The following is a 21126-nucleotide window of genomic DNA, read 5'->3' on the forward strand; positions in this document are numbered from 1 at the left end:
CAAATGAATGAGGTGGACTGGACATTCAGAGATTGTTATTCATTTAGCATGCCCATCTGCGGAAAACAAAAAAGCTGTAACTAGCTAAGTAGATTATAGATATATAGGTAGATAGATGGAGAAAACAAGGCGGCAGGTAAGTAGAGTAGGAGAGTTTGTGATGGATAGATGATAGGTAGGTAGGTAGGTATATACCTACATACATAGATAGGCAGGGTTGGCTCTGGTTGAGTAGAATCCCATGTACTTTACACTGGAAGAGATATTAGATGTGATATATCCCAGGGAGTTCTAGAACTTTGCTCTTGGTAACCGAATGGGTTATCATTGGTTTCTTTGAAGGCCAGAGGATGAGGGAGTCACAGAGGGGAGAGCTAAGCCCCCTATCTGACATCAACAAGAGTCTATTTACATTTAATGTCCACATATTGGGTATTCATATAGAATTATATTTAAAGAAAGGGCTCCACTGTAAATGTTAGAAAATCTTGTTCTAGTCCAGTTCCTTTATTCTATAGAAGGGAGAAGATAAGCCTCAAAGAAGGGAAATGTTAGGGCCATTGACTTCTCTTTCAGGTGCAATGTCAGTGTACCTTCTTCCTTAAAAATGTAGTACCTCTGAATCCTCTGACTTACTGGGATAAAAGAAGCAATTTCTCCCAAGAAATTCTCTTCTTAAGACACCACTATTATAGTAGACTTTTGGGGTATCTGTCCAAGAAACACTGTCATGTGTTTAAAACCTGCCAATTCAGGTTGGCCCATTGGCTATGTTTGCACTAGATGAGACCACTCACCTGGCCTCAGATATTTGCAGCAAGGGAAGCACTTTGACCCAAACAGGGAAATCACATTCCCTCTTGTACAATTTGGATGTAGGATACTAAGTGCTAGTTGGTCTCTGTGGTCCCTGAATTAGAAAGTGAGGTGAAGCTGCAATATCCATATTTAATTAAGACATGATGAGTGAAGAGGAAGAGCTAGTTTCAGAATAAAGAAGACACACCAAAATAAGCAGATATAAAGGCTGTGTGGTTTCAAGACGACCAACATATGAAAAACAGACAAACCTTGGTTTCTGGTGGTTTTCCTCATACAGCCAGGTTGTATCTTCTGTTCTTGGATTTTTTTTTTTTTTTTGCTCCTATATCCTTATAATTAATTATCCTTTTGCCTGATTTAATTGGAATGGGTTTTTATTTCTTGCAACCATGCTATCTCTGAACATGAGAGCACTTTGGAAAGTCGTTTCCTTCTGGCAGATAAACAGGCTCCACTCCCCTGTGGCCTGGCCCTAATCTGATCATTTTCCCCAAGGCCAGCTTGGAGAGGCCTGTGTATAGCTATGGGAAGGAGAAGCATTCTCTCTTTATGGCATGTTTGTGGAGTTTTTTTGTGAGGGCCCATCAGGGGTTTCCAGAAAGAGACTTCACTTATCCCCCAGGTGCTGCTGTTAGATCCCCATGGCAGGATCAACACAGCATTTTTTGCTGGGACTTTTTGCTTACTCCAAGCAAGCACACCACTCTATTCATGGCTAGAGGTGTGCTCCAGAGTGACAGTGTCTCTGCATCCAAATCAAGCAGTTCCTCCAGCAGGTTTTGGCCTAGTCCTAGGCATATCAAAGCATGTCTATGGTATGGAGGGGGACAGGGGAACAGTGGGAACCGGTCTTCCCTGGAGTAGAGTTTCCAAAAGTGGACCCTTTACAACTTATTCCCATGGTGACTATTGAGACCATGATGGAAATACATCAGAGGACACAAGTAAAAGCAAGGATCAGTCTGTTCAATTCATCAGGAGTAAGAGCAAGGGGTACCTGGGAAGGAAGCATGGGAGGTGCCTTTTTTACAAGCTCATCCCCCTTCTCCTCCCCCACCCAGTGACACAGCCGCTCTTCCCTGGAATTACAGACATAACACATGCTACATTTCTGGTAAAGGCTGGAGCTACAGAGGCACGGAACAAGTCTGACCCCAGGATCCTGGTAATAAATGAAGAAGTCAGGCCAAGACAGGCCAACAGGGCCCCCCACCATGAAAGAAAGAGGAATATAAAAGCACAGAGTGTGTTGAACAAGGCAAAGCTCTTCCCTTTCCCCAAACCTAGCCGGGCCCGGAGTCTATGAACACCAAGATGGTTTCCATGATTTGGAGAGAGAACTGGCATTGCCGATGGGTGACTGGAAGCCATCACCAAAGGGAAGAATGCAAGCTTCAAGGCCAGATGCCCAGCTGAGGTCTCAAAACAGCTCAGCCAGGAGGATAGGCAGGAGAAGCATGGGCCAGGCCACCAGGAACCCTGAAATGCAAGAAAGATGCCTGTCAAGTGTTGGGCTTTGGAACTCAGCAGCCAATGCTAGCTAGCCTCTCTATCCTCTGACTTACAAGGACAAGAAAAGTAATATACCCCTAATATCTGTGCTAGGTTACAGCCCCTAGGAAGTGACAAAGGGGTCATGTGGTAGATGCAAAGCTATCTAACCATCAAACACTTTTTCATATTCCTTTGGGCACACTGGAAACCAATTTTTTCCCTAGCATCCTTTGCAGGTAGGTGAGATCATGTGATTGAATCTGGCCAGTGGAATGTGGGTAAAAAATCACATATACCATTTCTAGACCTGGTCCTTAAAACCTCCTACATGATTTTCCATGATCTTTCATCCACCATCTAGGGACCAGATGCCAAGGATCCAGCAGAGGACTTTCTGGGGACAGTGGAATTGCCAGAAGTTACCAGAAGGTAAGAACCTGAGTTCCTAATGACTGCAAAGCACAGAACTGTATCCCCCAGTGATTTAGTGGGAAATAAACTATTGTGTAAAAACACAGAAAGTTGAGGATTGTTTGTCACAGCAGCCAACATTACTTATGCTGACTAATACTAAAGAGGCAGAACGACACAGAGGTTAAAAAGAATCTGAGTCCTGATTTCTTAGTTTAGAATTCCAGTTCTAGGGGCCTCTGGGTGGCTCAGTTGGTTAAGTGTCTGCCTTCACCTCAGGTTATGATCCTGGGATCCTGGGATTGAGCCCAGTGTTTGGCTCCCTGCTCAGTGGGGAGTCTGCTTCTCCCTTTCCCTTTGCCCCTCCCCCTTGCTCATGCTGTCTCTCTGAAATAAATAACATATTTTAAAGAAAGGAAGAAAAGAATCCCAGCTCTACAACTAGTTGTGCAGGCCTAGACAAGTTACTGAGCCTCACTATGGCTGAGTTTATCTGTATGCAAAATTAAAATATCATAAGTAGCTATTACCTCATGGGACTTTTGTAAGGCTTAAGTGAGTAAATTCATATCAAGCACTTAGAACAGTGCCTGGCACATGGTAAACACAATATAAATGTTGGTTTTGAAAAATTAGACTCTAAGATCTGGGAGGTTTGGAATCATATTTCCTCTGAAAATGACCATATACTCAGTGATAGTAAAGGGTGGATTCTGAATGATAGTTGCCTTGTACCAGGGGGGTTTGGGAGAGGTATATACACCCCTCCACACCCTACTACAAAGTTATAACATCTCTCCATCCCACAAACTTCAAAGGAACTTGCTAATGTCCTAGAAGGGAGTGAAGAATATCATAATTTTCTGAAATATTAGTGTATGACAATCAGTTTGTAATTATGAAACATAGGCTCCTTTTTCTCTTTGTTTTCAAATATCACCTCCTCTGAACACTTTTCTTGCCATTGACCCATTCTGATATTTATTTTTCCTTCCTATATTATTTTTTTTAAGATTCTATTTATTTATTCATGAAAGACACACACACACACACACACACACAGAGGCAGAGACACAGACAGAGGGAGAAGCAGGCTCCATGCAGGGAGCCCAACGTGGGACCCGATCCCAGGTCTCCAGGATCACACCCTGGGCCAAAGGCAGCTCTAAACCGCTAAGCCACCGGGGCTGCCCTTCTTCCTATCTTATTAATAGAACCATCAAACATTGGTTCAGGACATGGCCACCCAGAATAAAGATTACATTTCCCAGCTTCCTTTGTAGCCAGATGTAACTAAGCACTGACCAATGAGATGTAAGTGGAAGTATAAGGTGTCATCTTCTAGGAATGTTCCTTAACACTCTATAACTTCTTCCATATTCCTTCCAACCTGGTGACTAGATATGAAGAATGGAGCTCTGGCTGCCATCTTGGATCATGAAGATGAAGAAGGTGGAGGAGAGAGCTTAAAAAAACTTGGATTCTTGACAACCTTGTGGTACCACCCCAGGACCCCTGGATTTCTTGCCTCTGGACTTCATTTATGTGTGAGTAAAATAAATGACTATCTGTTTTTAGACACAATTACTCATGCTGGTAACTTTCTATCACATCACACTCTTCTTTCTAAATTTTCTTGTTAGCTTTTTATTGCCTATTTCCCACACTATAACATAAACCCCATGAGGGCAGGCACCTGGCATATCCTGTTAACTATTATATCTTCAGCATCTAAAACAATGCCTAGCACACAGTAGGCACCCAATAAGTGTTGTTAAATGACTGGCCCCTGCACTAGACTATTAGCATCTCAAGAGCTAGACTTGGGACTGATTAATTTCAGGGTCCACAGTCACTAGCACAGGCTAAATCAATGTGCACTGACTTGAGGAAGAAGAGAGAGTTGGGAGGGAGGGCAGTGAGATAGGAGAAAATGATATACCTGCAGTGCTGGGGGTTCCATCTGTGATGTCAACAGATGCAGAACCTGGGGGCAAGAGCAGAGGTGAAGGTTTCCTCAGTCATGTGCTCATGACTGGCACTGTGGTCATAGCTACTCCAAGTTCTCCCAGACCACCACAGTCATTGACCTGGCCACCCACACTGTTGAGGCATCTGTTACTTAGCAGTTTCCTCTCTAAGCACATTTCATGCTTTTGAAATTTAGTCCTTCCAGCAGATTTGTGAGGAAAGTATTTGTGTCCATTCAACAGATGAGAAGACTGAGGCTCAATTGACCAAGGCCAAGTTGACCTTGTTGTAGATAGCAAAGCTGGGATTTGAACCCTCATCTGTCTGATTCCAAATGAAAGTTCCTAACCTTCCAATTACCCCGTGATACCACATGAAGCTCCAAGTTGAAGGCTTAGTAAAGAGGTAGGACAACTGAAGGCAGAGCCTTCTTTACAAGACAGCCTCAGTTTACTCACCTGGGAAATAGTTCTTACCTCCCTAGGATGTTGTGAGCATTCCATGTGATGATGTATATAAATTTTTGTACCGTGCCAGCCACATGTGTTATTACTATTACTGTCGTTGTTGTTACTAACATTACTGCATCCCAGTTTCTTTAGGACAAAAAAATTGCTTTAATTCCTCTGGGTTTTTTGACTCCTCCATTCCAGCAGGAACAAAAACCAGAAAGTAATGCTGGCCCATGGGTAGGATGGGTAAAAAATTGTGGGACAGTTAGAAAGTTTCCTTTACATCATGCCCCAGAATATTGTAACTAGATTTTGAAAAACATAGTCATTCGCTAGAAAACAAAGTTGAGTTAGGACCTAGACTTTACCCCTTTACCCAAAAGAGGCTGAGGTAAGGAGACCTGGCAGGAGGAGTAAGGGAAAGGACATATGCTGTGGAATCAATCTGAGCTGGGTTCAGTTCTAACTCCAGCTGCTCATGAGCTGAGTGATTTTGGGGTGAGCCACTTAATCTCTCTGAGCTTTAGTTTCTTGCCTGGAAAACAGACTCAGTCAGCAAAATGAAGTGAGTTGATGGATACTTAGAGCTTAGCCTGGTCTCCAGCACATAGGAGGCTCAGCAAAAATGGCAAATGCTATTATTATTACCCAAAGCACCTCATGGAAAGATAGATTCACTTGTAGGGGCTGCAGTGAGGAGGCAGAAAAGGCTCTAGGTTGTTACAATGGTGACCCCAGGCATCTGTGGTTAATTGTCAGCACTTAACCGGCCAGCTTGTCCTCTCACCAGAAGTTGGCCACTTACTTCTCCGAGTGATGGGTCCCAAATCTAGAACCCGAGCTGGGTTGATAGCCACTATTTCACTACGCTGTTGACTTCTCGAGCAAGACTGTGAAGACAGAGAAATCTCATTATATCAAAATTTAGAGTCCTATCCCTGGGATGTTCCTATCCCAGCTGTCCCTGCAATGGGACAAGAATCTGGCCCAAGAATGGGATCCTACCCACCGTGTGGCCTTGACTCTGAGGCTGTGGTTTTCTCAATCTAGAGAATTCTCACTATCATGTCAAGCAAACATGGGTTTGAATCTCATCTCCACCCTCTTCTAGCTGTCCAATTTGGAGCTAATGACTTAACCTCTCTATTACTATTAAACGGTACCTTCCTGTTAAAATGTGCATGTCTGCAATACCCAGGCACATAGTAAGCACTCAACAAATGCCCAGTACTAGCAGGCAGTACCTAACAGGGGTTAAGAACATGGATACTGGAGTTCCCTTTCAGCTCTGATGCTTTCTAGCTGTGCTGGCCCTGGGCAAAAGATCTCTCTGAAGCTCAGTTTCCTCATCTGTACAATGAGGTCATAAAAGAATCTACTTAAAGGGTTGTTGTGAGAATTTAATTAAATAAAGAATATGAAAGTTTTAGTGCAATTCCTGACATGGAATAGCACTTAAAAAGTCAACTATCATGAAATCATACAAAATATATCTTATGCCAAGGAAACCTAGTGGGCAGGCTTCTTCATCTGATCTGCTTCCTGGGGACACAACAATTGCATACACACAGGCTTTTCGGAGGTTGAGTGTCCATCCATTCACCCTTCCCTCCTTCCTCCCCTTCGTTCCTTCTTTCCATCTGTCTCTAATTCCAGTAAATATATATGAAGAGCTTACCAGGTAACAGGCCCCAAGTGAAGCTCTGAATAGTTCACTCCAAAGAGATACTCACCGGCTGGCACTGTTCATTAAGGGAATCGCAGAGATGAATCTCACAATGCAGGAACACTAGGTCATAATTTCCAGCAAACATGAACATCTGAACTGAGAACCGGCTTTCTGAGGACACCCCATTCTCCTCCACATGGATGGTGGAATCATATTGATTTGGGCAGCTGGGAAGGTGACAGGGTCAAGGGGCTAACTTTGAGAACAGCTCAAGGGACCTGAGGCCCTTGGCTATATCTTTAATCTGTATCCAGTATAAAAACATTATCACAGAGAATTAAAGAGTTCCCCCAATTCTCTCCATCCTGACATAGATAGACTTTTATTCCTCTGGGTTTCATTCAAGACATTTATTTATCAGCTCACGTGGTTTCAGTTTTGTGGGGCACAGACCCTGAGGTGAAACTGACTGCTTCAAACTGACTGCTTCGAGCCAGACCCACTTTCTAGCTAAGTGATCATGAGCAGATGACTTAACCTGCCTGAGCATTACTTTTCTTGTCTATACAGACAGTAATCCATACTTCCTGGGGTTGATGTGAGCATTTAGTGACACAGTGCTTGACACATAGCTAAACTCAATGATAAATATTAGCTAGTATTGTTACCATGGTTTGAATCATGATCTATACATATGTATGTTTCCTTTATTTTTGCCAGTTAATCATTTCAATGATATTTTGTCCCATAACACCTGCCATGCCATTTTCACATTGATTAGTCACTGTTAATATCTATATAATAGCCCATCATTACTTAATGGATTCCTATTTTTGAACTATGAACCTATTGCCAAAGTTTTAAAGCATACTGAAATGAAAAATAATTGGCATTTCTTTATCTTGCTGACCTACTTTAAAGCTTTAGGCTAAAATTTCAGGAGTGATATTCCTAGGTCAAAGGTACAGTCATGATATGTAATTCCAGATTATTTTCCAAAAGAGGTAAGCCAATTTACATAACTTCCAGGCAGGGCCAAGGGAACATTCTCCCCTGCAAAACCTTATTCAGGCCAAAAGATAACACAGGGTTGCCCCTTACCTGTTTCTGATGATGAAATATTTCACAGGGTCAGTCTTGTCTTTAGTAGGTGTGGCATAGCAGTTCCTCAACAATAGGTTAAACCGGGAGGTGTCCCCTCTCTCCAAGATGGCACCCACATAGAGCATGGATTCGACAGCCAGCACAGCTGCAGCCCCTTCATAAGGAGATATGTAGCTCTGGTCTTGGAACAAGGCCATCCTGACAGTGAACTCTCCTTCCCCATCCACACTGATGTTCAGAGAACTGAGAACAGGAAAGCCATAAGAGTGTTACCAGTGAGAACAAAATAAATCCATCCCTGCACTTGTGTGAGGCTATGAAGTGAAGGCATGCATATCTTTGATTCCTAAAGGAAGTCTTCAAACACTCAGTTAAATCAAGCATTTAGTATCTCTTAGGCACTAAACTTGATAAGTAGATGAGTGTGTCTCTGGATCTCCACCAGTTCTCCCTGCCTCACAGGGACTGCTATCTCCTTCACTCAAAAATAACTGCCTAGTGCTTGCCTTTGTCTTCCCCTCTGTACAATGGGATCAGTCTTGTGGGTTCATCATTTTAGCAGCAGAACTCCACCAGTGAATCATCCAGTGAAATATCCATTTTAAAAGAGGAATGGCTTTAATTTTTATCTATTATGAAACTTGGGCCCCGAACACAATACAGTCTGAAAACCATTGAACTAGAAAATTTCTAGTCCTAAGAATCCTGCCTCTCTGTGAGCCCAGGAGGCAATGAGGGGATGGGAAGGGCACCCTGGAGTTCTGACACCCTCAGAATGTCCCCCAGCAAGTCTAGGAATGCTGAGGAACCCATTCCACAGGGGCCTCATTCCAGGCACAGTGAGATAGCAGTGACCAAGCATCTTCCCAAGTGGACTCCCAACCAAATTGCTACTTGGTTCTATTTCTAGTGAATTGGGGCTGCTGTTTATCCAGTCAAAGCTGATCCCAGCTTCAATCACCCATGTGCAGGGATGCCTTCCTGTCCCACCATCCCCACACCACCAAGATTAGATCAGGGACCCTTGCTCCCTGATCCCATAGCACCCAGTGCTTCTCCCACATTGCATTCACCTCACTTGTAAATAATTATTGTTGTAATTAGTTCCTTAATTCCTTTCTTCCTCAAGATAAATGAAACCGTGGTATGTTTTTGTTCCTTAGCATATTTAATTAACATTATTTCATGTTGCTGCATTGCTTCATAACAATAATCTTTAATAGCCACAAAATATTCTATGTCTGCCTTGCGCATGCTGAACATTAATCTATGATCAACAAATATTTGCAGAATGAATAATGGGAAGAGTGCGAGTTCCTGAAGGAGGTAGGCAGCATTCTGAGGACATCTTAAGTTGTGCTTGAAGTGAATGTGATCAGTGCCAAGGTTATGGATCAAAGGTTAAGGATCAGTGCCATACCTTACAATGGGATGCAGGGCAGTTTGGAGGCTGACTTTCATGTCCAGTGGGTAGGCACACTGGAAATTGATGTTGAGGATGGTGTCTCTGATGATGAATTCATTGGCCAAGGAGAGGGTGTTTTTGTAGATGGCATGGGTTCCATTTCTCTTTGGCATGAAAACAAGACCACATATATGTTTATGTGTGTGTAGATGTATCTAGAACTCAGGCTTGCCTGACGGCAAGGTTAATGCTCTCAATTATGCTGCCACTCTGCCTTCTGATCTCCAGGAAGCACCCCCACCCCAGTGGCTCTGACGCTTTATGGGAAGGGGAGTGAGAATCCCAGATCAAAAATTAAAACAATAATTTTTGGCCTTTGGAGAGAATCAGCAACCACCATGCTTGCTCCCATGTCGACCTCTCCCACATCACCCCTAATTAAAATAATCATAATGGTAGCTTACATTTATTGAGCTCAAGTAGCAAACCTGTTCTAAGCTCTTTACATGAACCAGCATGTGTAATCTCAGATACTACTAGAAGCCCAGAGAGGGTCAGTGACTTGTCTAAGTTCTCACAGCTACTTAAATGAGTTTCATAGCCCAACTCCCACCCTTTGGCAACAATGGTATAAACACCATTCACCTCCAGAATGTTTCCACAGGCCCTCGCCTGGGTAGGGCTGGTCACAGATATCCAGTTTCTCTCCTCTCTTTGCATCATATTGCTGCAGTTCCAGTCTCGCAGGTAGGCGATGACCTCGTCCCCAAAACCCAGGCCTCCCAGCTGACACTTGTCCAGTGACACCTGGATCTCCTTGGCCCCGCAGTTCAGCCGAGGCTGCAAACTGTGGACATCTGGAAAGTTGAGAAGGAGATAGGTGGAGTGGACAGGGCTTTGGAAGCAGTGGGCAGAGCCCACATTCCCTGCCCTTTACAAATGCCATCATACCCACTGGGGAGTTGGATAGACTAGTTGGGGCCTGGGACCCATGTAAGATTCACACTTAGGCTTGTGGTAGATGAGGTTGGCAAAAAAAATCCCCTAGTTCAAGATTTCTAAGCATCCTGTGTTTAGGCGTGGGGAGGTCTTGGGAACCCGGGATTAGGGTCTTTGGGGATTGGGGTCTCTAGAGAAGTAGGACTATCCTGTATTCCAGACTAGAATCAAAGGTAGATATATACTACTCTGACTCTCTGGCTTTGTGAAGTCAGCACATATGACCAGGTTCAGGGCCATTGTATTTCATTTGTTCATTCATTCACTAATTCATTCCATTCATTCATTCATTCATTCAACGTTTATTCAACAGATACTTCTTGGGCATTTACAATTTTCACCGCTCTAGGTACTGGGAATACAGTGTTTGTCAAAACTGACACAATCCCTACCCTTATTTATGGAGCTAAAATTCTCATAGGGGAGATTAAGTAAACTAAGAGAAATATCAATTTGATTGGATTCATGAATGCTTTCATTCAAATACTTTTAGTAACCACCTTCTGGATGTGCAATGCACATTCAACACAAAAATAAAACATGGGCCCAACCCATGAGGAGTCCTTGGTCTTGTGTAGGAACCAACATATCAGTAGCTTATTAAGATGCTATATGATTAAAGTACTAACTGAAGTATATTCTAGGTGCAGAGGGAAACACAAGAAGGCATATCTAAGTCTGTCAGCTAAGTCAGGGAAGAATTCACGGAGGGCTGGAACTTGGTTCAGTGGAAGGAGTTTTGCAGGTGCAAGAGAGGGCACCCCTGCCTAAGGGAACAGCAGAGGCAAAAGCATGGTGATGGGAGAGAGGATGTGTGTTTACAGAGATGCAGAGCTCAGGTGTATAGGAACTTAGAATGGGTGGGGGTGGAGTGTGAGAGATGGAGAAGTAAGCAAAAGCCAGATCTCAATGGGGTTGTGCCCAGAAGCAATGGAGACTTGCTGAGTAGCCACCAATGAAGACTTGAGGCAGATCACCTGCCCACTCAATCAGCTGAGAGGACCTGCTAAGGACACCCTTGGAGTCTCCAGGTATAAGGAGGGCATCCTTGAAGTCCAACATCTGATTCTGTGATGGCCCAAATTCTTGGAAACAACAGAGTGTCTGGGGGCTTGCTCACTCAGTGAGCAGAGAGAGCCTTCATGGAGAGCAAGGTTGTTTCCTTATAGTTTCTTGCCCCACTCCACTCTTGCCAGGCACACCCAAGCACTACCTGGTCGACACTACAGCCCAGTTTTCCAAGCATATGCTTGTTCTTGGCTCACTATCTAGGACACCTTCTCTTCCACAGGGACTGGGAGTGTGCTGTGCATGCTTATGCCAATGACAAGAGTCAAAGGCCCTCATTAGACTCCTAGGAGGGAATGAAATAATCTTAATGGGAAACTCATCCAACCCCCATCCAGGGCTTAGGGCTTGTTTATGGCATCTCTACCCATGAGTCATCTGCCTCCTGACTCCTTGCTTACCTCCTGGAACAAGAACCTCATCATCTTCCCAGCCCACCCAATTGGACAACTCTGATTTAATTTTTGTAATTGCTCTTTATGGTGGTTATTTTTACTATTATCTTATTCCCATTTTGCAGATGAGGACATTAAGGCTCAGAGAGTATAGGCGTCTTCCCAGGCCCCAGAGAGCTACTATGTCACAAATCCAGAACTGGCACAGGAGTCTGCCCGTGTCCATCACATGTAGATTCTGCAGCTATTTGAATGAAGCTCCCACATTTGCAGAGTACTCACCTGGCCCTCATGGTCAAGCTCATCCGTGCCAGAGCTGCTTCCTGAACCTGTGATCCAAAGACTGACCTGGAAATTTTTCCCATTCCTGCTCTCCTATCCTTGCAAATGGCTTTGAGAACCTTTATTCCCTGACCTCAGTTCTATCCCCAATGACTCTAGTCCACCTCTTGTCCTCACCCTCTGAAACTCCCTCTCTGCTGTCTTGCCCACTCAGACCAGCATTGTTCCTACTGTCCAGTCCCACTGAGCCACTCACCAGAGCTGTTGAGGTCCGATCTGCAGAAACAGTCCCAGGTGCCATTGAGAAAGCTACAGGCCTCTTCCGGGCGGCAGAGGTTCTTACACTTGTCTGTAGCAGTGGAGGCGTCTGGGGAGTAAAGCACAGAGGAAGAAGATCAGAATGCAGAGCAGTGTGATCTGAGGCCACTAAGGCCAACTCTGTCATTCTACCAGGGTACAGAAGTCCTGCCCAAGGATGTACAATAAGTATGTAATGGAAGGGTCAAACCTCAAACTCAGATTTTCTGATTCCCAATCCAGTGAAATGAGAACCCAGAGGCTGCCATCCTAATGGTTACAATGTGGCAGACACTATTATGAGTACCTTTCACAAATTAGCTCATTCAATTTTCATGGTAATAGTATGAAACCGGGTAGCATAATGGTTAAGTATATAGATTGTGGAACTAGAGTGTCTGGGTTCAAATCCCAGCTCTATCATGTTCTTGCTCTGTGACACTGGGAGAGCTGCTTAACCTCTCGGTGCGCTAGACCTCTCATCAGGTGTAGTTATTTTGTACCTATATCTCATGAGGCTGGTGAGAAGATTAAGTGAGTTATAATCTAAAGCACTTTGGATGGGAGTGAGGACACTGTGCTTTGGCTGTTACTTTTGCCGTCATCCATTTTTACAGATCAGAAAAAGCTCAGAGAGGTAAATTAAGCTGCCCAAATGAAATATAAATCTGAATGAGCCTCAGTTCTTCATATTAGGCTACACATAGAAGATCTATCTTTCAGGAGATTTGGCCCTCAACTCTGAGTTTCTGGCTTTCCTTGAAATGCTGGAAAGCCTGGCAACCTTGGGTGACATCCCCACTGGGCCCTAACAGGCAGGAGCTGAATCGAGGCTGTCCTGCTTAGTCTCCTGGTCTGCTCTCCACTCACTGCTGACGTCTGGGCCCAGCTACAGGTAGCCCCACCCCACAGCTGCCTCCAGCTCTCTGCAGCTCACCTGTGCAGTACCTCAGACTACACTTGGGGGTGCCCTCCAGCCGGTACACGTGGAACTCGCCCGGGCAGGCCTTCACCTGCACCACAGTCTTCCACAGACAGCAGTTGCCGCTCCAGTGGGCACAAGCAGTACGGTTAACAATGCCCTCCGCAAGGGTGGGGTGGGTCCCGTTCAGCCACAGGGGAGCATCTGTCTGGCATCGGTACATTGGGACGCAGGTCTCGGGCATCCTCACTCCTCCATCTCCCACAAAGCGGTACCAGCCATGCTTGTCCTTGTCACACACTCGGCTCCCTTCTGTGTTCTCTGTGCTTCGTGAGGGTTCATCCAGGAGGGTGTAATTCTGGCAGGGGTCATAGGAACGAGTGTTGATGAGGTTTCTGTTACCTGGAAAGCAACAGTGTTTACTGAGCATCCTCAAAGTCCATGGGATTTCAATCCCCCCCCCCCGACACACACACTCTATTGTTTTTGTTTTGTTTTGTTTTGTTTTGTTTTGTTTTAGAGAGGGAGAGCAGGCAGGAGAGAGAATCTCAAGCAGTCTCTATGCTTAGTATGGAGCCCAACATGGGGCTCAATCTCATGACCCTGAGATCATGACCTGAGCCCAAATCAAGAGTCAGACACTTAACCGACTGAGACAATGAGGCACCGACACACACTCTCTGTTTTGAATTTTGAATGTGCTTAAGGACCCTAATGAGGACATGAGGCAAACAACCTATTCATTAACCATCACCAGCCTTCATCACCTTAGAGTCAGAATAATATGAGGACTTTTTATGGTATTTTATAGGCATTAAGAACACCAAGGTCTTCACGCTGCACAATTCCAAGGGGCATCCTTATTGAGCTTGGTGCCCTCTCCCTGGCTCTAGAGTTGTGCGGTGCTCCCCTGTGCAACTGTACACTGTGGTCCTCTCTGACCAATGTATTATAAATGTAATATGGGCTCACTGGAAAAACTTCAAATGTCATTAAAATGAATAAAGTAGAAATGAAAGTTGTCATAAGCCCATTCTATTTCCAGAAGTAACCATAAATTTGCTGTACAGTCTTCAGACTTTCTATGCATATGTTTAAAATATAGGGTTTTTAAAGTGGGTTTAAAGCTGTACAGCTTTTTTCCCCACTTACATATTTTACTTACTATATCATAGACATTTTTCCATTATTAATAGATATAGATCTAACACAAGATTCCTCAAGCTCAGCACTACTGATGTTTGGCGTTGGATGATTCTGTGTTATGGGGGACTGTCCTGTGCATTGTTGGATGTAGCTTTCCTGGACTCTTCTTGCTAGATTCCAGTAGTTCCTTCCTCCTGGAAGTTGTCTCCAGACATTGTCCAAATCACCTCCAATGGAGAACCACTGCTCTAACAGGACAATTTCTAATTTGCTGATCTCATGTTTTTGTTTTTTAGGTTTATTTATTTATTTTTTAGACAGAGAGAGGAGAGGTACAGTGGGAGAGAGAAAAGGAGAGAATCCCAAGCAGACTCCCTGCTGAGCACAGAGCCTGATGTGGGGTTCAGTCCCACCACTCTGAGATCATGACCTGAGCTGAAATAAAGAATTCAACCTTAACTGACTAAGCCACCTAGGAGCCCTTGATCTCATGGGCTTTCTTTCTTTCTTTCTTTCTTTCTTTCTTTCTTTCTTTCTTTCTTTCTTTCTTTCTTTCTTTCTTTCTTTCTTTTTTAAGATTTTATTTATTTATTTGAAAGAGAAAGAGAGGGCATGAGTTAAGGGGAGGATAGAGGGAGAGGGAGAAGCAGACTCTCCGCTGAGCAGAGAGCCCAGCTCAGGCCTTGATCCCAGGACCTGGGAAGGCAGATGTGCAACCAACTGAGCCATTCAGGTGTCCTGATCTCATGGTTTTTAACAGATTCAGGAACTATGTTGTGTGAGGAGGCTAAGAGGTCAAGGGGTGGGCTGGCCAGTCAGAGTTTAAATCCAGCTCCACACCTGCTGGCTGGATGACCTTGACAGGTGGTTCAACTCCCCTGAGATTCATCTGCAACATAACACCTGTAGGCTGGTGGTTTCTAAACTCCTTTCCTATGCCTTGAGTCACAATGTTTGCCATATCTGTGTCCCCCTCTCCAATTATCTACTTAATATGTTTCTTTCAATGATTCTCTATAAATTTGTTTCATCTTATGGAATAATATCTGTGATACCATAGGTACGATGTACTAGTTAGATACTCTTAATATACATGAAAAAAATATGCACAGCCATCAAAAAATTCTTTAAGAGCTTGTCATACACCACTGTAGTCCTCTCAGGAGGTGTCCCACATTTTGGGGACATAAAGTCCTAAGGCATTGCTAGAGGATTAAATGAGATAATAAGTGTAAAATGCAAAACACAGCATCTGAGGCCTAGTAGGAGTTCGGGCTGATTCTCTTCTCCAGTTTTGATTTACTGAATTCAGGCTCTCAGTGTAAGAGCCTGAATTATGGACAAATATAGACACAGGATCACATTCTTGTAATACACGTCAGAGGGACTTTTTAGAAAAGGAGATTTTCAAGCCTTGCTTATCTATATGCTTGTTTTAAGAAAAGGAGTCACTGCTGTTCTTGGATTACTTCCCACATACCATCCTTCCCCGCCCCACCACCCCCTCCACAGGTGACTTAGGCAGAAATTTCAGCCTGGTGTTGAGCCTGAAGACCCTTTCTACAAGCATCTGAGATGCCCTGTCCACAGATCTTTGAAAGGACCACCAAGAGATCACTACCTCTAGTCCTTTCTTTTTATAGATAAGCAAACATTCAGAGGAAGGAGAAGGTGCTTGACAAAGCAAGGGCACAGAGTGACTAGGTGATTCATGTCTCCATGAATCTGGGCTCTCTGAGCTCCACATATCTGGGCATGGGAAGTTATGTTAACTGGTTCCATGGTCCTTGAGGGGGGAGATTTCTGATTTGGTTCTTTAAGAGATTATGGCTGCATTCTATTTTCCCTCATCTTGCTCCTCTTGACTTCTAGCTGCTGAGTCTTTGCTTTAGACATGTCCCTGTCCCCTTCACTGACCCTGAACTACCTTCCCTGTGCTCCCCCTCTCCCCAGGTATTACAGAGCATCTGAGTTGCCAGGTGAGCAGAGCACACACCTTGCTGTTCTGGAGATGCCAGGGTCAGAATGCAGGAAGCCAAGGCCAGCCACAAGACATAAGAGCCCACCATCTTTTCCATAAGTTGAGGCATGCAGGTCATTCAGCAGCGTGCAGATTCTCCATGCAGCTAGGGGAAGAGAAAGACTCAAATACCATCAGGGTGACAGAGGTTATTTCTCTGGGTATAAGGCTAAGATGGGAATTCACATCAATTCAGCACCATGATTTATACTCAACCCCTCGCATATGTTAGCTCATTTAAGGCTCTGAACCACCCACCAGGGAAGGTACCATTCTTGCTCCCATTTATGGATGAAGAAGGATATTGGACTCAGAGCATATTAATCCCAGAAATATTTACTGAGCTCCTCCTACATGCAGGCACTATGCTGGAAGTGAAACAGCTTGCTTAAGGCCACAAGCCCATGTTCCCAGAAGCAGACCCATGACTTCTTCCATGAAGGGCCATATAGTTTTAAAGCAGGTGTGACTTGCAGAGAGGAGGTGGGATAACGACAGTAGGAGGCTTGCCAAGGGGATGAGGTTGATAGCAAGAAAACCAAAGGCAAAGTTGGTACTGAAGAACATCCTAGAAGGCCTCAGGTTGGCTCCTACTCAAGCATAGGTAGAGGCTCTGGGAGACTGGATGGAATGCTATGAGTATCTACAGACAAAAGTAACAGCTGCTTTCTTAGTTCCGGTGTCTTGGGCACTGCCTTAAGAGACTCCTGAAATGCCTATAATGCATACAGATTTCCTGTAAGGGTAGGACCATGTCAGGCTAGTCCACATTGCTTGCTCCTAGCATGGCGTTTGGCACATATGGGGTGCTCAATAAAGGTCTGAGCAATAAATGAGTAAGTACATGGGAGGTGGGGTAGACAGAAACAAGGAGCTATGAAGAGCCTGTCAACACTAATTAGTAACACTCCCTCTTCAGGGAAACTTTCCTCCAATGAGCAGATCTTTGATGACTTCTTAAAGCCTCTGGAAGACTCAGGTTGAAGCTAGAGATCTATATGTTTCTGGAGCGGATATCATGAATATGTTACTAGAGAGCACCCAGGACTGGTAATTCCTAGGGATGAGATCCCAAGTAGGGGCCTATGTTCCTGGAGGAGGGACAGGCTGAGGGGGGATCTTTAGACCTGGAATAGCCAGCAGGTAGTTGGAACCATGGTTAAGCTGGGCACAGACGACATCTAGAGCACCTGACCGGGCTGAAAGCTCTTCTGAAAGTTTCCAGAAACAAACAACCCTAGCACATCCAGTGAGTCAAGGGTGGTGGGGGAGCCCCCCAAGATCGGAAGAAAGTCTGCTGGGGCTTGAAGTAGGACTTACCTGGGGGTACGAACACAGAGCTGTCCTCCTCTGGTCAGCCATGGGAAAGCCTGCTGTGTACCATACTTTTATTGCAATTTCCCACCTACGTGGCTCTCCATGATTGGTGCCCAGGTAGGACTGGAATTAATCTTCCAGGTAGGTATACATTGGTCTTGTTGGGCGTAGGTAAGATAAGTGATTTACTACAGAAAATAGCAGAAGAATGTCTCCTTCCACAAACCAATGAAACTGGTGCCATATTTATTACCAGAAACCAAACACTGATCAAAAGGGAGCTTAATACCCAAAGGGAAGTGAAAGAAATCAAACAGGCACTTGTTTGCACAATAGATTTCCAATTGTACCTTGTGTTCTTAGCTAATCACCTTAGAACACTTCTGCTTCTGTCTGGATGCCACTCCACTTGCGGCTAGTTAGAGCAAGGGAATAAATAAAGAAGCGGGGGATGGTGTTTCCTATATTTGACCCATAGACTCTACCCACCTTCAGATACTCAGTGTTGAGGAGTCTGGGAAGGGCCAGCTTGGTGAATCATGGAGTTATACCAGAGGACAGACAAACTAAGAGTCAGCATCACCTCTCCTCCAATCCCTCCTAATATGTGGGCTACCCTAGAGATTGGAAGGTATGGAACAGAGAGGAAGCCATAAATCTTGGACTTAGAACCGTCAGGCTTAGACCTGGCTTCTGTAGCATGGTATCTGGACATCAATAAAGAAGTCGAAGCTTTTGCAGAACAAGTGGTCACTGCCTGTTCTGTGTTTCTGTGAGATTCTTTAAGGAGCTGAGGCTACTGAAGGCAGGGAGCACAGAGGTCTTGGCATTGGTCACACCTCCCAGCAAAAACCCAACCCCGGCAAAGAAAAGGTGCTACAAGCCACCTTCTCTACTCCTAGTACATTTGGAGAAAAATCCCCTAAATGTGGAACTTATAACCACCGAAAATGCAGGATTCCAGAATTCATCTGGTCCCACAAAACAGTTCCTCCATCCCTCTTCCAACTACTCCATTCCAATCTGAACCATGCCACTAGAGCTGCCCTGTTAAGGCCAGATCTTAAGGTATTTTTTTCTGGCCCCTTAGTACATTTTTTGCTACGTCCTCCAGGCACTCTGCATCTCCCTGTTTCTGCTGTGCCAATGTTTCCTTGATTTGGACACTCTTGCTCTGTCATTATCCTCTTCTTTAAGATGTCCTTGAGAATGCTAGTAGGTCCTATTTTTCTTATCATTCCATATATTGTCACTGGAAGGTGTCAAGTTATCTCCTGGTTTCTAGTATCCTTTACAGGCTGGTGAGTTTCAAATCTGTATCTTTATCCCTGACCACCCCCCTTGAATATCAGATCCATCTGCCCAACTGCCTGCTGGACCTGTCTTCTTGGGCCAAGATGCAGCAGGCCCAAATCTGAACTCATCCATTCCCTAAATCTCTCCCCTTTAAATAGCATCGTCTATCTTAACCTATGGTACTGGTATGTACCTGGTCGCCCAAGCTGGAAATGTGGCTCCTTCTTCCCTCACATTTCCAGTAATCACCACAACTTGTTACTCACTTTTCAAATATTTCTTGAATCTATCTTTCCTTCTTTAGCCCCATTTCCCAAACCCTAGTTCAGGCCACCTTCACCTTATGAGGGTGGCTTTAACGGGTGCCTAGTGGGGCTCCTTGCTTTCATTCTTGCCTCCTTTGATTCTGTTACCTCTCCTGCAGCCAGATGCCATAACATCACCTCTCAGCATTACCCCCCACTCCTGGGATCTGACCACTGGCCACAGCTCCTACGTCATCTATAGATTCTCCCCACCAGATTCTATATTCCAGCCAATCTGTGGCTCTCTGAACTCTTCCCCACCTCCTGACTTTTACATGTTTGCTATTCCTTCTGCCTAAATCATACTATGCCTGGCCTCCTACATATTTAGGTCCATCTCTCCCAGGAAGACTTTCCTGAGCACTGTAGGCTTTCTGGTGCTTCTTTTCTCTTCTCCTATGCCTCTATGGGCTGATTCCAATCCCACTCAATTACCACTATTATCTATCTCCCTCTGAAGGCTGTAAGACCTTTATGGACAGGGATCCTGTCTTTGCAGTTCTAACCAGCACCTAGTAAGTGCTTGTTGGGTAAATCAAAGGAGGAAAAAACATAACATACATGCTTCAGAGCCTCTCCTGTGAGTAATGCTTCAAAACTTATGGCTGTCCAAGTCTTAATGAAACCTTTTGGGGAAGACACAAGATCCTGCCTCAGAGCCTTTACACTTAACTGTAATGCTCTTCCTCAGATATCCTCCTGCTTTGTTCTCTTACTTCTCTCAGTTTCTTTTTATCAGAAAGACTTTTCCTGACCGTCCTATATAAAATAACATCCCCATAGCTCTATTCTCTGTTCCTTATTTTTTCCCCCCAAAGTGCTTGTGCCTGACATTTCACATAATTATTGTTTAAATGTTTCCCCCCTTTTAAACATAAGCTCTTTACCAGCAAGGACACTGTTTTGATTACTTGCTATTTCCCTGGTGCCTATTCAGCATTGAATTTATGCTTAAAACATCTATTGAATATTGAGCTTAATACCTGATAAAAAACCAAGAAACTAAAGAAAAGGAAAAAGAACAGAGGAATAAAGGGATTAATTCTAATGTGTTTTCTTTTCCCTGGCTCTTGCCTTTGGCCCCTGTTTTTATTTTTCTTTTCTTTTCTTTTTCTTCATGTTCTGTTGTACCTGAGTCAAAGTGAATCTGCACACAATTCAGCCAGTCTCCACTGACCATGGATTGACCATAGACAGGCCTGGGCTCTACCCCAAAGTCCTCCTATATAAAGCTCTTATGTAAAGGCAGCAGGTATAGGGATTTGGTGCATGTCCATATGTCTGCATGTGAGGTCCCTTAACTCAAGATACACATCCCCATAATCCCTGTTTGCTGATACACACGTGTGGTTTTCCCTGAGGTCAGAAGGCTCTAATAATGCAACAGGGCCTTGGTCTGTCCTGGAAAGCCACAGCTGGAGTCCTGGAAAGCAGCTGGTGTCAGGGCAGAAATTTCCCATCAGTGTTGGCTTCCACTGGCCTTGACACAGATGTCTAGCAACCTGGAATATCTTAGTTTCTGATTGTGCCTTCAGTGAGCCTCCTGGAGGACCCTTTGAAGCAACCCTGCCCAAAGAGGGTAGTGGGTCTGCTCTCCACTGCTGCTGCTGCTGTGGCTCTGTACACAGGCCTACATCTTCTGGATGCAGAGGGACGGGTGCAATGGAGGGAGGAGGTCCTTAGGATGTGTCAGTATATCCCCTCTAAAGATTGTGAGACTTCTGAAAACAGGGAGTGCATCTGTCTATTTC

General features: G+C 44.5%; 1 protein-coding gene and 1 long non-coding RNA gene across 3 annotated transcripts in view; one reads left to right on the forward strand and one right to left on the reverse strand.

The window, feature by feature from the left end:
* Positions 1–1767: 1767 nt before the first annotated feature.
* On the reverse strand, positions 1768–17938 carry GP2 (glycoprotein 2). Its single transcript, XM_077906821.1, has 11 exons — positions 17778–17938; positions 16434–16563; positions 13307–13693; positions 12329–12439; positions 9974–10185; positions 9344–9492; positions 7921–8166; positions 6884–7046; positions 5956–6040; positions 4670–4714; positions 1768–2301 (listed from the first exon to the last, which is right to left on the reverse strand). The coding sequence occupies exons 2-11, from the start codon at positions 16534–16536 to the stop codon at positions 2243–2245; spliced, it is 1560 nt and encodes a 519-aa protein (XP_077762947.1). The 5' UTR covers positions 16537–16563; positions 17778–17938; the 3' UTR covers positions 1768–2242.
* The window catches only part of LOC144319085 (uncharacterized), a 31355-nt gene continuing 12954 nt past the window's right edge, over positions 2726–21126 (forward strand). Inside the window, exons 1-2 of one of the 2 annotated variants that reach the window (XR_013384998.1) lie at positions 2726–2745; positions 4129–4274. This is a non-coding gene — a long non-coding RNA (uncharacterized LOC144319085). Of the gene's footprint in view, positions 2746–4086; positions 4275–21126 lie in introns of those variants that run through there. The other variant, XR_013384997.1, reaches the window with a different exon arrangement.

Source organism: Canis aureus, chromosome 8 (assembly GCF_053574225.1).
Source record: "Canis aureus isolate CA01 chromosome 8, VMU_Caureus_v.1.0, whole genome shotgun sequence".
In the NCBI taxonomy this organism is placed as follows: domain Eukaryota; kingdom Metazoa; phylum Chordata; class Mammalia; order Carnivora; family Canidae; genus Canis; species Canis aureus.

What these genes read in the sequence shown, in the direction of transcription:
- GP2 (XM_077906821.1), bottom strand. Translation starts at nt 16,536, where the DNA reads ATGACCTGCATGCCTCAACTTATGGAAAAGATGGTGGGCTCTTATGTC. An exon ending in GGCATCTCCAGAACAGCAAG is followed by an intron (nt 13,694 to 16,433) that starts GTGTGTGCTCTG and finishes GTTGCTTTCCAG; the next exon opens with GTAACAGAAACCTCATCAAC. An exon ending in TAGTCTGAGGTACTGCACAG is followed by an intron (nt 12,440 to 13,306) that starts GTGAGCTGCAGA and finishes TTTACTCCCCAG; the next exon opens with ACGCCTCCACTGCTACAGAC.